The 16785-nt window shown below is 38.2% G+C and overlaps 1 protein-coding gene across 16 annotated transcripts in view; it reads right to left on the reverse strand.

Annotated features, from left to right (window-relative positions):
• KLHL32 (kelch like family member 32) overlaps nucleotides 1–16785 on the reverse strand; it is a 122396-nt gene that overhangs the window by 23689 nt on the left and 81922 nt on the right. For 14 of the 16 annotated variants that reach the window (XM_021391209.1, XM_021391203.1, XM_021391201.1 and 11 more), the window contains one exon: nucleotides 14544–14759. The exons of the other annotated variants lie outside the window; for them this stretch is intronic. In XM_021391209.1, coding sequence (XP_021246884.1) covers nucleotides 14544–14759 — 216 coding nt within the window. The remainder of the gene's footprint in view (nucleotides 1–14543; nucleotides 14760–16785) is intronic. 16 annotated transcript variants of the gene reach the window in all.

The raw sequence follows: 16785 nt of genomic DNA on the forward strand, positions 1-16785 counted from the left end.
ACACAAATACTTTCAGAAAGCTAGCATGGAAGTCATAGAGTAAACACGTGGTACAGCAATTGTATCCATCAGGTAGTACCTTACATTTTTCAGCACGGGAAACGAGTGACCCAAACCTAGATGCCAGGGAGCCTTAAGGAAGGAAATCTTTTTCATCTTTTTATTTTGAATTAAGAATGTGCATAAAAATAAGACTGTAATGAGCTGCATGTGGAACAATCAAAATTATGAGGTATTTGCATTTCTTCTGCACCTTGAGCCAAACAACTACAAAATTATGCATAGGATTCGCTCAATCTGAACACAGTAAATATTAATAATCTCTGAATCAGCAATGAAATGTCTTTTGCCCCTGAACCCTGAAGAGAGACTTTCCAACTCAAAAAGTTGTACTACAGAGACTGAGACTGTCTTTACAAGGCATCAGGCTGAGGCATACGTGCGCAGTCTCTGAAAATATTGCTGTGCCATCCCCCAACCTCTTTACACAGCGACATTTTAAAATTACCTGTTTGTCAGTTTTACAAATGTGTATGTATGTAAGCAGCCCCCGGTGTGGCGCTGCATTAGCAAGCAGGCAAGCTTTCATTTGCACATTCTGATTTTACAATCAGAATTAAAACATTTACTCTGTTCGGGGTGAGTAGATAAACAGGGATTTTAAAATTTCTTTTTTTTTTTTTTCCCCTAATGCGAAAAATGAAAGAAAAATGTTCCTCTAGATATATTATGCCTTTGGGCTCCATTTGAGGGAAGGGAAAAAAGACAGAGAAAGCTACTGTGAAGGTCACGGAGCGAAAGAACTTCCTCAGGGCACAGAATAAATTAAATCCCAAGGAAAAAATAAAATGTGATTTCCAGAGTGTGAGGCACAAACTCAAAATGACAATGATTGACAGCCAAACTATATCCGTGCAATATCGAAGACTGCACGTTCTCATTTACCTCAGTGTAGCCAGCAAGCGCCCATTAAACATCCGTCTGATGCCCAAATTAACCTTCTTGGCAAACTGAAAGAGGCACAAACTATCATAATCAACCTTTCATTATCACAGCAGCCTCTAGTTAAAGGGTCAGAATAATTGTGCCATCAGAGCCCTGATTGTTTTCAATCAACAGACGACTGGAGTGACAGCTCGGTGATGGAGTAGTTTGATGAAACCGCACCAGGCCTAATCAGAGCAGATGAAAGGAAGGCATGATTGGTGCAAATGAACAGTCGTGCCTCTCTTTTTCATTTACAATCTGAAATTACTCTTAAATTTACAGGGTTTTTTCTCCCTATGAGTACCTCTGAAAGAATGTTTGACTTATTATGAGTTCTGACAGTGCAGAGTTATAAAACACAGGTAGGGTTTTCAGCCGAGGCTTTAAGTGGATATTCAGCATAATTTTAACAAATTCACTCTTGAAAAGCACAAAATGACTAAAGACTTCCAATGACCTAACCTTTCAGTGCTGTTTGATTAGCAGAACAATTTATCGCTGCTCACATTCTTCATGATAAGAGAAGATTAAAAAAAATGGGCAAGGATCTCTTGCAAATGTTTTCTCTTTGCCAATACGTTTATTGCAGTATTGCTCTCTTGTTCACACACACACACACCAAAGGAAAAAAAAAATAAAGAACACTGCCTTAATAATCCTTTTCCGCTTAGAATGAATAATGGAATCCAAGCAAGGGATTGTTTGGAGATGAAAGCAGAGACCAATTATCAGTGCAGCAGACAGCATCAATATTTAGTTTTCTGGTAGGTTGTTCATTCCCACGTTGTAAAGGATGGGAAATGAATTTATCTCATTCTTACCTTACTCATTACCACAGAATCAAGTGCCTCACTCATGAAAAGTAAACTAAAAAGAAAGAAAGAAAAAAGAAAAAAAAAGAAAAAAAAGAAAAATCAGGGCTGCTTTGGCAAGATTTGGAAAGAATGGAAGATGAAGGGTTCCTGCATCTCCTCAGCTACGGCTCACTTCCACTCCTGGCCTCACCCAGCTCCAGCCACGTGGCTTCCCACCCTCCCGAGGCTCTGTCAGGAAGGTACTGTAAATCAAAAGAAGCTCTTTGTACCTTTGAAGGAAACAACTACTTCAAGTGATGAATGGAAAATCTTTTGTTCTCTGATCTTGGCCACCATCAGATGTGATTTATGCTGTCAGGCATCACAAAATGCATGCCAGTGCTCAGGTCAGCATACCAAAACAAGAAAGCAGCTGAGAAGCAAAGATTACTGTTTGTCTGAAAGAGGAGAGGATAGAGAAGACAGATCGAAACACCAAAGGCTTCTAAGAAATGTTGGTTCTTGTATGATGTCCTCACAAGACAGAATGGAAGTTTTAACTCCTTAAAAGCTGTAAGTAGAATACCCATCCAAGTGGAAAACACACAAGTGTCCTAAGCTGAAGAAGCTAAGAGCAAGCTTGAACATTCTTGATGACACAGAGGATGCCATTTCCACTTGTTTATGTTTCACTTTCATTTACTGAAGTCCACTGGTGATGTAAGTAAATTCTCAGTTTCAGGTTTTCTGGAAAGAAAAGGAGCTACAAACTGATTTTAAATACCAACCAAATAATCCAACATTTTCAAGTTATCCCTCTTCTGTAGGTTGCCTGTATCTTCCTTTCAACCAGCTCTTCCTGTTGTTGCAGTAACTCAGTACACAGGGATCGGGAATGTGGATGTATTTTTCTTTTTTATAGTGAGGGAAGTCTACTACCCTCAGATAGCACGAAGGCTCAAAACCCAGCCCAAATAATACCCATTAGTTCCAAATCCCACGTAAACAAAGCGTGACAAAAGTTGCCCAGCCTGCCATGGCTTGATAAGTATTTTCTCCAGTTCTTTCACTCAGTTTACAGCTGAATTCCACCATTCCTCCTGTTTCAAAGCCCAAGCTTTCCAAGTACGAAGACAACGCTGACAACATATACATAGGATACAGTGAACTTCTTGGAACAATCCCAAAACAATGCTAGCACATCAATGGAGAAAGGAAGTAAAAATTTGGGAATTCGCCGCCACACACCATTGGGTGGAGGGGAGGGAAGGCTCGGAAGAAAACATGTTTCTCTTTATGCAAATAGCAAACAAATGGCTAAGTCTCACATTTACTCACCAGTGTCCTCACCACAAGGATCACACCATATATACAAGCAGCAGAGCAGAGGCTCTGTGTACAAGGTGGGCAGATAAAGTGCAGCCCTAAACTTGGAGCATGAGAGAACAGATGACAGGAAAGACAAAAGATGCAGCCTTCCAGACTCAGTTGTAACCACTGCCATCCAGCCACAGCCCAAACTCCACAGAAAGACAGGGCTGGGAGAAGCAATGACAGTAGGTTCAGGCAACAGAGAGAAGGAATTCAAATACAAATGAGTTATGATTTCAGTAATTTTGGAACTCAAAAGGAAGATTAGAGAACTCCATTATATCTGGAGGGTGAAGGCACTTGTTAGTGCATCTAGTCTTGGTCTCTCATCAGTCTGTGCAACAGCTGCAGTATATTTGTCCAGAGCACTACATCAGGAAACTCTTGGTCTACTAAGTTGTTCTACGCTTCTTGGTGAGTTTTCACAGAATCGTAGCAGTTGGAAGGGACCACCAGAGCATGGTACACAGGAAAGTGTCCAAGTGGTTTTTGAATATCTCCCAGGGGAGACTCCACAACCATTCTGGGCAGCTTATTCCAGTGTTCTGTCACCCTCAAAGTAAAGAAATTTTTCATCATCTTTGTCTGGAACTTCCTATGTTCCAGTGCGTCCATTGCCCGCTCTTGTTCATCGCTGGTGAAAATGCATAGCTAATGGTAATGACTAAAACAGTGTTTTGTAGCTGAGAATTTGCCCTAACAAATAATGTTATTGCATTCTTTGTATTTGTTGTAGTTTCCATGCAAATAAATAGGAGGCGTTACTTTTGGAGCAACCTACAGTCTTCAGTAGCTACAAGGAGGGCACATAACCCACATGGCTTAGGCAGATCTCTCAGTCATACAGGTCCATTACTAGCAATTTTAACAGCTGTATCTCTGTCTCAGTATTTTTAATACATATTTCCAGACAACAGCTTTATGAGGAAGGGAGGAATTACTCATCCCACAGACGATCTTTCCACCAACCAAATACAGATCCTGCATTCTCAGTCCAGTGCTTTACCATAAGCTTTCAAACTCTCTGGTGCAGCATAATGATACTGGCCTTCCCGAAAAAGTTCTAATTTTATCAAAAACATTATGGGAGAGACAATGGTAGATTCATTTTACAAGAAAGTTCAAGGATTTTACTGAAACATATTGGAAAAAATGTCATTTTATAAACAGCTAGGAATTAAAGGCATACTTTTCAAAATTGTGATGATCTTTAAGGTCCCTACCAACCCAAGTCAATCTATGATTCTTTTAAACACTTTATCCTTTGTATTTGTTTTACTATTCTTAACTGTTAATGGAAATGAGTCTTGACAGAAGTGTACCTAGAAGACATTGACTAACCTCAATAAAGGTACTTCAGCTCTTTAGACTTGCAATAAAATTGCTATGATCAAAAATCAGCTTCATAAAAGGATAACTGAACTACAGTAATACGTAACATTATACATGGTAATACATCATTTTATATTAAAGCAATGAGTTGCTATAACAGAAAAACTAAACTTTTCATCTACTCAAGCACGAAGTGAAGTAAGGTAGGGACAGAAGGTAAACTCTCAGCTGTTGTAAATTATCACAGCTCATGGAAGTTTGCCATTTTACACCTTCTGGGGAATCTGAACTTCAAAATTATATAGCACTTTCCTTCCAAGTATCTCAAAGCAATTTATAAGCACTAAAACTTGAGTTTCTCTGTGAGAAGCGTACATTTCAATCACTTTCTAGACATGGGAACTGAGAGAGAGAAAAATTAAGTGATATGACAGAAGACAGCAATGGTAAAGCTGATACAATCAAAATGTTCTGCCCCTTCAACCTGTCCGCAACTGAGTCTCATCTCCAGTACCAAAATCGCATGAAGACTTTGTGCTCAATGCCAAAGAATGAAGCCTGCTGATATGTAGGTATCTGAAACATCATGGACAAAATGGATCATTGGACAAAAGTACTTAATAAATTTTGTAGCTGAAAAGAACATCTCCATACTGACTATAAAACACTGTATTCTTAACCTTCTTGGAGTAGCACAGACCAAACTATTTTGTGTTGTACTTCTAAAGAATTGCATCCATGTACAATCAGGTCCTCAAACCATAGAGCAGTTCCCTTTGTAGTCAATTGGAGCTCCTCTGCAAAGGTGAAACTACAGATGTGCTTCCTGCACCTAACTCATTTTTCTGCAATGATGGATGGAATGTGCAAGGCCCGGTGTGGTCCCTAGCAATGACTCTCCATACGTACAACTGTGTTTAAAACCTACATGAGCTACTGTGCAATTATTGCAAAGTATTGCAACAGCCTTCACAAGTACCTCACCTGCTAACAACTTGTGCCCCGTGACAGCTATCACACCTAGAAGCGCACAAATAAATCAAAGAAATGAGCTGGGAACGATCACACTGGAAAGGTTCTACTTACTGCTGCAATCAAAGTCACTTTCATTTCTAACAAGATCATCAGAAAGGAGGGTGACAGTCTAACCAGAGCAAAGCAATGAAACCAAACCCAAAAATTCACATTTGGATCTCGCTTCTTCCTTTCAAACAGGTCCAGCCGTACAGAGTATTAAAGAAGACAAACAATCCTTCTCCACAGTCAGTTGTTTTGTTTGTTTGTTTTAAGTTGCAATGAACAGGAGCTTATCTCTTCATAAACAGAGCTATCTAACTAGGGCTCTTAACTGTTTAAAGAGATTAAAGTTTATCATAGCATTATGCAAGCTTAAATAATCCTGGCTTCTCTTTTCTGCAACAGGGTGAGACAGGTGTGCATGGGACATGGAGGCAGAGAACCCCCACACCTACCCAGCAGCCACCATTTCAAAATCTAGAATTCCTTATTGTTTTTTTTTTATTATTTTTAGAGGAAACATTCAGGCTGACATCAAATGAGCTGACTCTTTACGCAGCCACACTTAGCATTAAAAATAGGTGCTGCTACATAATTGTAGCTGGAAATGACAATCTTTCACAATACGATACGTGTTGTTTTTATTGCTGCTACTCTGTTTTTTTCCCTTGAAATATATTTTAAAAGTATAGTGGCTCTCTATGGAGACAGGAATCTACAAGCTTTCATCAGTAAAAATTGTAAGAGAATGAAATAGGTACAAAATAGACAAAATTTCATAAAATATGCAGTATAGCTCTGTGAAAATTAGTCTAAGTGGTTCTTGAATATAGAAAGATTCCTATTCCTTTCTTCCCTATTGTTAGGGTATAATTTTCTATGGATTTAATAGGCAAATCCAACAAATCACATAAAAATGTATCATTTTCTATAATAATCTTGACAACAGCTATAGAGGACTTGTATGTCATTAATACCTTAGGTCACACACAAAATTGCACATCAAAGTACATACTCTTCTTACTTGGTTTATATATATGCATGGTCTCAACATGCCATGTTACCATAAAATAACCAAGGTCAATTTTTCCAAGTGAAATCACCAGGTTGCTTTTAATGGGTGGGTTTTTTTTTTTGGTTTTGTTTTTTGTTTTGTTTTACACCAGCAATACCACCAACACCTTAGCTGCAAGAATAACTTTATTTCTGTTTTGTTCTTCTTTACTATTTTAATGAACTCAGCTCTCTGACAAATACAGCACCAGCTTACCTTTCTGGGTCTGCCTGAATTTCACCACCTTCCTCCTATCCACTTAATTCCTGCAACTATCAAACACCAGCCGCTGAAGTCCAAGTTATGCATTAATAAACTTGATTCTTCAACTCTGAAGCATTGCTGGCACCTCACTGTAATATGGATGGAGCCACTAATTTCAGGGGCATTTAAGCCTTTTCCTGTCAGCAGACAATTTACTTCAAATTCCATGAAGCGGGCTTTCTTCAAATTCCATGAAGAACTTACATTAGCATAAGTGTACATTCCCATGAAGGTATCTCTTTCAGCTGATTTTTAAGTTAGGGATTTTTTCCTCCATTTCTTTTTAGATACAACAACAAAAAGCAAGCATGCTCACAAAAGCTCACTTAGCTTCTTTGAGAACAGAGTAATTTCTCTTTCAGTCAAATAACATCTTAAATATAACAGTTTTATTGACTCTGTTTTAGACTTTAATCCCCACATGATAGGCTTCAGATTAATGCAGGACTCATTACTTTTAAATAAGTTAGTTTTTCAAAATCAACTAATTGTCCTAACAATATCATCTATTTTTAAAAGTAACCTAAACACTTAAATGCAGTTGCAAACATGGATTTAAAATCTCAGCTGTATTTCATGAATTGGGAATGCCAGAGCTTACCTCCTGCAAGATTAAAAGAAGTTTATTACTAAAAATTAAATCTTATCTGAAGTAAGCTGAAACAACAGCAACTGCTGAAATGTGAATCTCATAAAGAGTGCATGGTTTTAGCTAACCCAAAGCTTAATTTTCTTTCTCCGTCTTCTTTGGTTCCAAGTTATAAATAGAGGCAATGGCAGCTCTCACAAGAAAACTGAATTAAATACAGAGCTGCAGGTTCTCAAAAGAGTTTCTCATTTTCTATCATTTTCAACAAGCTCGAACCCATCAGAAACAGCATTAAACAGTTTTACAGGGATTTTGAAAGTCTAGAGATTACTGACTTTTGTATCTGAATGGAAGATGTTAACTAAGATAGTAACACCAGACTGTCTTATTTGATCACTGGTATCTGTGGATTCTAGACTTTTTTTTTTTTTTAAGCTGCTCTTTAACTTAAAAATGAAAGTAATGTGTATTTCCAGCCACGTCTGGCTTTCACACACTATGGCAAAAGCAGCTTTCTATCATGTAACCATGTATCTGTATTTTATACAATTCTACAATTATACTTCAGATAATCTCTAATAGACCTATGTCACAAAGAGCAAAGCAGTCAACACAAAAGCCACCGTAACAGATTAATTCAAATGCAGAATGCAATATCACTGAAGCTGTCTTGCTGTGTGCACACCTTGATGTTCTCTTTTTGGCTTTCTAAATCAAAACAGACATCCATTGCTTAGCTGAAGAAGTGACCTAAATTCAATAGCTGTGGGCACAGCTGCCTTCCTAAATACTTTTCTGAAGTTAATCTGGGATAAATAAGGTGATGCAATGTTACTGTAGGACACTGAGGCAAAAGTAATGCCCTCCAGTAATTCCACTATTGCTCACAGCAGTGGCAGCAAAATAATCAAGTTTTCTGATAGGAACTGGCATGTAACAAAGAGAAAACTAGGAGAACACACAATTGCTCCTAATATAAACTGATTTTTAATATAGAAAATCCCTTCCAATACTGCTACTGTTGATAAAAACTAAAATAAGATTAGCCAATATTCAAAAAATGATATGCACAAACTTTGAAAAGTTCAGACCAAAACCATATATAAAGCTCACAAAACTTTACAGAAAGGCCAAGACTAGGAGAACACCAGATTTAAGCTAATGAAGACCAAGGGAGAAAGGCGTTTCCTAAATTAAGGGGACAGCACAACAAAGGTAGCATTCAGTTTCATTGTAAGTCAAAATGTAAATATCTTATGAATGATGCAGAAACTCTTTAAGGCCCCTTTCAACCTAAGCCATTCTATGATGAGTCTATGAGAAATTATCTGAGAAAGTATGTGTGTGACCTGAGCACACTGGCAGAGCACAGTGTGAAATGCAGCTGCCTACATGCACTGCCTCAATCCACTGCAGCAGGCACATGCCCTGCCCAGCCTCCAGCTCCAGAGAACACAGATCTCCTTGAAGATTCTGTCCTACAACTGCTGATTTCCCCAATATATCAGCGATATTGTACCAAAAGCAAGGCACATGCCTATGTTGACAAAAATGAATCCCAGCCAAATCATCTGGAAGGACTGTACAGAATATTACCACTGCACACAGTCAGTTCAGGTGAGATACCTGCTACTATGATTAGCCTTAGGAAAATGAAATCTAAATTCTACCACAGGTTCTGTTTTCACACTACTTTTGTTTGAGGGTAATGTAATCTCGCTTGCAGCTAGTGATGATACATAGAGCAAGCACCACAGAACCAGCACAGGGGTCACAGTGATTCACAAGTGGCTCTTTGGAACGTTTATATAGACTGTTTGTGAAAAGGGCATTTAGCAGGAGATGAAAACACAGCAAAATATGCACAAGAAAATGCTTATTTTCTCACACAGCTTTACCAATTCACCTCAGCCTTGATGGGCATCAAACTCCCTTTTTCTCTCCTATGCCTCTCGTGATGAGAGGCTGACAGACACATTTAAATGCGGTGGTTTTCCACTTAGGCTAAATACTCACCAGGGATGAGCATTAGACCACCAGACATGATTTTACTTATTGCCCAAGAGAGCACTTAAGCTTATTTCTTGAACAGTGAAAGGCTAATACACTGTTTAAATACAACGTTGATTACTGAAATGCTCTCCTTCGCTTGCTATTTTATATTGCTACTTATTTTGCAGTAAAACTTAAGTTCACATTTACCAAGGCATTTAGTCCACATTTTGTCACAATATACATACACCCCTGAGAAACATGAATTTTGCTCTCTCCATATTAAAAACTCTTCAGAATCAAATGATCAATACCACAAAAGACTGAAGTACTGCACTGATGGAATGGCAAGTTTCTAAGTGGAACATGACAACCCACTTCTAGACATTTCTGTCCTACACAGAAAGATGTAGGCATCACTGGAGATGCATGGGAGATGTCTATCTCTGGCAGTGAACTGCTCCATTGTAACGGCCTGCTACCACATGTACACAGCAACATTTCTAATAGTGTTGAATTCTGGGATTTCTGCTGGAGAATACACTTAGCTGTCCACAATTGTCACAAGGAGATTCCAAATGAAGCTGAAGTGCAAGAAAACACAGTTAAAAGTAGGTCACTTTACTCTCCCCTAAGGAGAGGATAAATAGATATGCAGTAAAAAAGTTGAATTTATACATTTTTATAAAACGCTTAACAACTCATATCACCTATAACATGTAGTCTTCCTGTCTTATTTTTCAATTCATTCAAGCAATAGCACTTTTCTAATACAGAAACAAAAGTCTGTTTTTGCATTTACCCTTCATTGTAATGAAAGGAATAACTAGTGCTGCAATTTCCCATGATGAACATCTGCTTTATGAACACAAGTTCACAAGTTACACACAAGGAAGTTCACAGGGCTGGAACATCTTGGGAGCCTAGTTATGGAAAAGAGCCAGCTGTGTGCTTTTCAGCTAAATAAACTGCTCATGCAGTTTATTCTACCCATTGTTCCTAGATTATTTGCTAAGCAGTTGACAATCAAGAAAATGAGTTGAAAGGCAAAAGAAAAACCAACAAAAAACTTCCTAACCTTAACCTCAGAGAAAGCATTGGCAAATACTAAAATTGATCTATTTTAATGTTAACTATTTAAAAATATATTTCTTTCAACAATTTACTTAACTAGTAGTAGCAGGGGAGGAAGAAACTGATCTATACCAATCTAATGTTAAGAATTTTTTTGCCTGATGCGATTCAGGAGTTCACCTTGAATCAAGGGCAATATTAAATACAACATCATTTGATCAATATACTGCTGATCTCCCAAAATTATCCAGTAGATATTTCTATCTGTCACTATTAGTATGATCCTTGAAATATGAACAGTTAAGCCTCATGACATCAAAGTTTTTAATCACGATTACGATAAAGGCGCAACTATGCTACAACTAACTCTAACATGAGTTTATTACTTAAAATTTTGGCTTGGTTTCTACTTTCTATGTTGCCAGCAAGAAGCTCTCTCTTGACAGATACCCCTGAGAATGCTTCCTGTTGTTGTTACCTTTTCAATTATCAAGAGAAAGAATTCATTTGCTTCCTTAAAGTAGAGCCAATGAGCCTGTATAGTAATGGCCAATTAGGAAAGGATTCGCTTTTCACTCCATGATAAACTAGAAATGTCCTCATCATGATTACTTCTTGTGAATAAAGCACGCTGAGCAGCTTGTGATGAACCAAAAAAATACCAAATAATTTGCTTTTCGTCCTCCAACTTCTTCAGGATTCTCCTTTGATTTTTCTATTTTTATTCAACCAAACTCACACTTTAATGCAGCTGACAAATCACAAATAATATTTCATAATCTCACACACCGGTAGAATGTAGAAATCAATATGAAAACAAGTTTTATGTCACCTAATAATCGTTACAAGCTTAGCCTCGTTAAAACAAAAATCATTACATTGAGGCTAGCAAGTTTTTCCCATTTCTTAGCCTACTGGGGGTTTCTGCTGGGTTTTCTTTCTGCTTACTTGATTTAAGAAATAAATAATTATTTCCTTTGTCTATTCTCTCCACTATTTTAAGACACTTACACTAGGTCAAAGAGTTTCTTAAGATTTTGAGAGGTAATAAGAAAAGAGAACTGTGTAGTTTGTCCATTTTAACCTGGTTTGGAAGTCACCTTTTTCTTTCTGAAAGATTCAACGGGAATTATCAAGTCACACTACACTAATCCACACCCTAATAATATTGACATTAATATTACTGTTTAATTTTTTCAAGCTTAGTTTGTTCAAGCTTGTATTTTACAATATTCACTGAAATTGGGTAAATCATAATTGGTAATCTAACAAAAATCCCAGATGTGACAGATGTGAGGTGCAGTCACTTCAGCGTAAATCACATTCAAGTATCATTCTGTGTATTTTGATGCATTAAAATAACTGCCTTAATCTTTATATGCAGCAGGATTGAATTGCCCAGTGGACACTGGGAATTTAAACTGCAAAAAATAACTGTGCACTCCAGACAGTGACATCTTTTCCAGAGGTTTGCTGAGGCAGGCTTGAATTTGTGCTTAGGGTTTCATTGGAGCCCTCCTAGTAAAGGTGCCTTGGGGACATTGTGAATTTATATTGCCATAACATGCATGTACATGTGTGCACAGGAAGCACCACTAGTCACAGGTAAGACAGACAAATCAAATGGCAGCATCCCCCATCAGCTTTTCTATTATCTGCCCCACTTTGTGCCAATTTCCTCTAGCTTCCCCAACACCTCTTGCTTTGCTGTTCTTCCTTAAGACATGGGATGGGGATTTGTCAAAGTCAATGAGCACTTTATTACAGTGAGAGTGCTCAGTAATGAACAATTCAGCAATTTAATGAGATTCTGTAGATCTGTCTCCAACCTGTCCATCAAGTTTCACTTCTATAAAGCACCCTGACACTAATCCTCTGGCATACCCAATCTTCACCCTGGGCTGAATATTAGATTCTTCCATGGTATATTGCATTACCACTATAACCTTAGCAAAAATGATGAACTTAACTACACTTGAGGCAATACAGTCGGTCTGATTTGATTTTCCTCTATTGGGTTGACTATGAGGGAATTACTTATTTACTAAGATAAAGCAAAACCGGTTTCTTATTGCCTTCTGAATACCTAAATTGGTAAATATGTATGTATATCTTTTAATTCATTCTAGGGACCTGGAATATTTGTAAATACATATTTATTCCTGGTTGTACAGACTGAATTAAAAGACGCATACATTTTGCCTGCAGCAGAAAACTAGTTTAAAAAATTCTTCATAACAGCATTAGTAACCTTTAGAGAGGCAATTATGATAACACTTAAATGGACAGTGTAGAGTTTGTTGTCACTCAAAAAGCATCACATTACCTATGAGTACCTCTCCTCAGTATGACCCTGCGACAGAAACATAAGCTTTTCCACACAGAGCGTCCATTGACTGGAGTGTACGCAATTAAAAAAAACTATTTCTGAGTTCTTCTTGCAGGATAGGAAAATGACACAAGATTTAAAAGCCCAACTTCCCAACTCCATTTCGGCAGGTTGCACAGTGCATACAATCCTGTACATGCTTGTTCATGACAGAGCTGGAATTAAATAACACCTGAATGGCTTTCTGCAGCTACTTTTCTAGCAAAAGTATCTCCAAGCATATAGCTAGGAGTTTTCAGTGAATCTGCAGAAAAACAAAGCAAATCAGCCAATCAGCCATGCCTCCTATATGAACTTGTACATCAAAACCTTTTATGATAAATGGAATGTGGGCTAGGACTCCAGAGTATCCTGCTTAAAAACAAAACAAAATAAAACAACAACAACAACAAAAACATCACAGATAGTTTGCTGCAATTTCTGTTGTACAGACATCCTCCAGAGATGAGCACAAGAAACACTCTAGCTCTATATTACTATCTGCAAAAAATATCTTTCTAAAATATTCCATAATCTAACCGCAAAGTTTTGGAAAACATTGCATCAGTTATCAGACAGAAGGGTGAAGTTGCACCTGCATACTGCCTTTGTGGTCTGAAGAGCTTAACAATACACTTTTAAGAATACTTTGTTCCTGCATGAAGTTATTCATCCACAGGTGAACTGCCCTACAAATGAACACACATTTTGCACTTTGAAAAAAAAAAAAAAAGACATATTCATGAAATAATATAATAAAAATAATCCAAAAGATAAGTAGATGAATAACAGAGATTGAAATACAAATGAAAGACTCTCAGTCTTCTCTGATGGACCAAGATAACCAGCTTCCTAAAAGAAAGCACAGGTTTCTTTCAAGCAAATGACATTCTACCTTAAAATACCCTGAAGCACTTTCTTTCTATAAAACAGCAAAAAGAACCCAGAAGAAGTGTTTAGGTAACGAATGTTGTAGAGATTTACTTCCACTATATCGCAAGCTGCAGTTTTAACAGACATCTGACATGAAGGTTTCCAGTGACACATTTTGGTTTAGTTTTTGTGTTTCTCTTTACAGGATAGATGTTTTTTTCCCCTCACACTGGAGATTACAATACAATTCTTTAATCTTGTTAATATTCTACAACTAGCAACCCGGTGCTTTTCTGGATCCAATTTATTTTAAAGGAAATGTTTGCCGTCAGCAGGTTCTTGCTACAAACCTTCCACCGAAGCCTCCATGCAGATATCAGAGGGCAGAGCAATGCAGTTTCCTTTGCTCAGTTGCCGCACGGGATTTCAAGCACTAGCAGAAGTTATGCAGCTAAGCTTGTCCGAAGCAAGTGGGACAGACAGCAGAAGCAGATTTGCCACCAACCTTGTGGCACAAGCCCCACCAGAGACAATGAAAATGAATCACATGCATATCAGGCATCCCTTCCCACCAGGCAAAGCTGGATCTAGAAGAAAATCTCTGGCCACATCCAAGTAATACAAGTTAACCACAAAAACAAAGTTTTCTTTCAAACAAACTGCATTAATGCAATACAATATATATTTTTTTAATTAATTGAAGAATTTCCCAGAGTTGCTATTCACAGTTTTTTCTCACTTGAGATTGCTTCAGGGATCGAAAACAACAATGCAATGCAATGGTTTAAGAGAGTATCACACATTCTGCTTGTTCACCAGACTTCTTACCTGCCAGATTTGTTCTTCACTGAGTGAAGTGAGTCTATCACTTTTAAAAACCTCTCGAAGGAGACAGTATGGGAGTGCCAGCACTTCTTCAGGATGACTCTTCAGTAGTTCAGAGAGATGTTTTACTAAGAAGTCAACCACTGCATTCTCCAACAAAGTGAGGTTGAAGAGGTCCGCAAGCTTATACAGGTCCAAGTAATTAAAACTATTTAATTCCTAAATGGGTGAAGCAAACAAAATACATCTCAGAAGGAAAAAAAGAGAAAAAAACCCACAGGTCTCAAATAATGAAAAAAGGCTGTTCTTTTGGAAGCTGAGGAGAAAGAAGGCAATACAACTTGAAATTAATTATCATAGCTCCATTCACAATGTATGTGCAAATGTTACCAGGGCATATGCAAATATATATGATACTAGTCATTTATATTGCAACAGTTACATATGCATACAGAATCTATAAGAAGTATGGATTCGTATATAAAGTAATACACCAGCATGGTTTATGACAAGAGCTCACAGGAGTTAACAAGTGTATTTTTAACTACAGTAGTTTGTTACAAAGCAATTGTTTGCTCATTATTTACTGTTCAGATTGATGTAGAGCGCCTGTGCACTACAAATTTTAGTTCCATGAAACCTCACAAAATACGAGATGCTGAGCTACATTTTATTATGCGTAAGTTTATCTTCAATGAACAAATAGACCTTTCTTTTTCAAACCACTGACAGCAACCTGTAGTGGATGTTGGCCTCATATTCTTTCTCCCCTTCCTTCTAGCAGCAGCAAACCTGCAAAGACAAAAGCTACTGTCTGGGCAAGACATTTTCTTCATCCTGGTACCAGGTAACTTATATTTATAGGCTAATGCTTTTGTCTTGGCACCCCCTGTAAATTAGTGTCAGTTGCTCCAGACCATAGGCTCTTCAGAATGCACCTACGTCAGAGAAAAGCAATTAGGCCACTAGGGAAAGAAGGTTGTTTATCCGTTCTCTCTGTTCTTGCCGTATGCTCACATGTCTCTTCTTCTCCCCTTCACAGCCCCAGTTTCCACCTTCCAATTTCCTGCATTGCTCCCTCTCAGCAGCCTTCTCCTTGACCAGCTCCAGGTGTGAAAGTGACAAGAACTGTTGTCAGTTCCACTCCACGGGTTCGTTAACACTGGGACTAGAGCAGGGAAGAGAAACAGACTGAATTAAGGCAATTTCACTTTCGCTGCTCTGCTGGATGGGATGGCAGAACCAAATGAAACTGACAAGAAATCTTGTAAATGTCAAATGAGCTGCACGGCTGGCAGATCGAGCAGAGCAACAGGGAAGATGGGAAAGTGCGAAGAGGGTTTTTTTGGAAGGTTTTATGGGCTACATCTCGAACGTGTGAATTGGGTGGCTGTCCCAATGACTGTGGAGCTGTTTATGCATATGCAATGGAGAGTGGAGAAAGAATTTTTTTTCACCTGCTTAGAGGAGTCAGTGCTGGAGAAAACTGAATCAAAATCCTTCGGAGGCCCCTATTTGCTGCATTATCTCCCAACCTGAACACCCACCTTCACTGGCAGGGATGTAGGTTAAAGACAAATCCCATTCATTATCTGCTTAAACTGTTGCATAGAAGCTTCTCTTTCTTTTCTTGGAAGAACAAAGAGAAGGTGCTTAAATTGCCAGAATAAGCACCAACAGCCATCAGCCCCAAAGCCACAGAAATTCTGAACAGCTCCATGGTGTCACCTCCCCTTCACATTAACATAGAGGAGGCAAGGATAAATCTCCTGTAGCTGCAGAAAAACAAAGAGAAAGGAAGGAATTTTATATGAAAAGCATCTGGTCCGTGCGCTTCCTCCATGATTTAATATCTGCGGATCACAGGCGGTTCCTCACAGCACCATGCAGCAGCGGCACCAATGTCACGCAGCATAATCAAAGAACATATCACAGCATCTAACAGGCAGCAACCATGCCTTTATCGTGGCTGGTTAGAAAGAATATCCTTGATTGAATGAATGTCAAACATTCTGAAAGAAATTTAGAACAACTTGGTGTATTATACTGAGCTCTTTTATCAACAGCTATATCTGGGGAGGATAAAAATAAACAAATAAATGATTAAGTATTAGGATCTGAGGAACAACATCCCAACTCAATGGAGAAGGTCTTAAAATGGTCTTCAGAAGAGGACAACACTGGAGATAACAGAATGTTTTCTCATACAGAGTAGTGTGACATACAAATGCAATTTTTCCCTAAA

This window comes from Numida meleagris, chromosome 3 (genome assembly GCF_002078875.1).
Source record: "Numida meleagris isolate 19003 breed g44 Domestic line chromosome 3, NumMel1.0, whole genome shotgun sequence".
NCBI classification, from domain to species: domain Eukaryota; kingdom Metazoa; phylum Chordata; class Aves; order Galliformes; family Numididae; genus Numida; species Numida meleagris.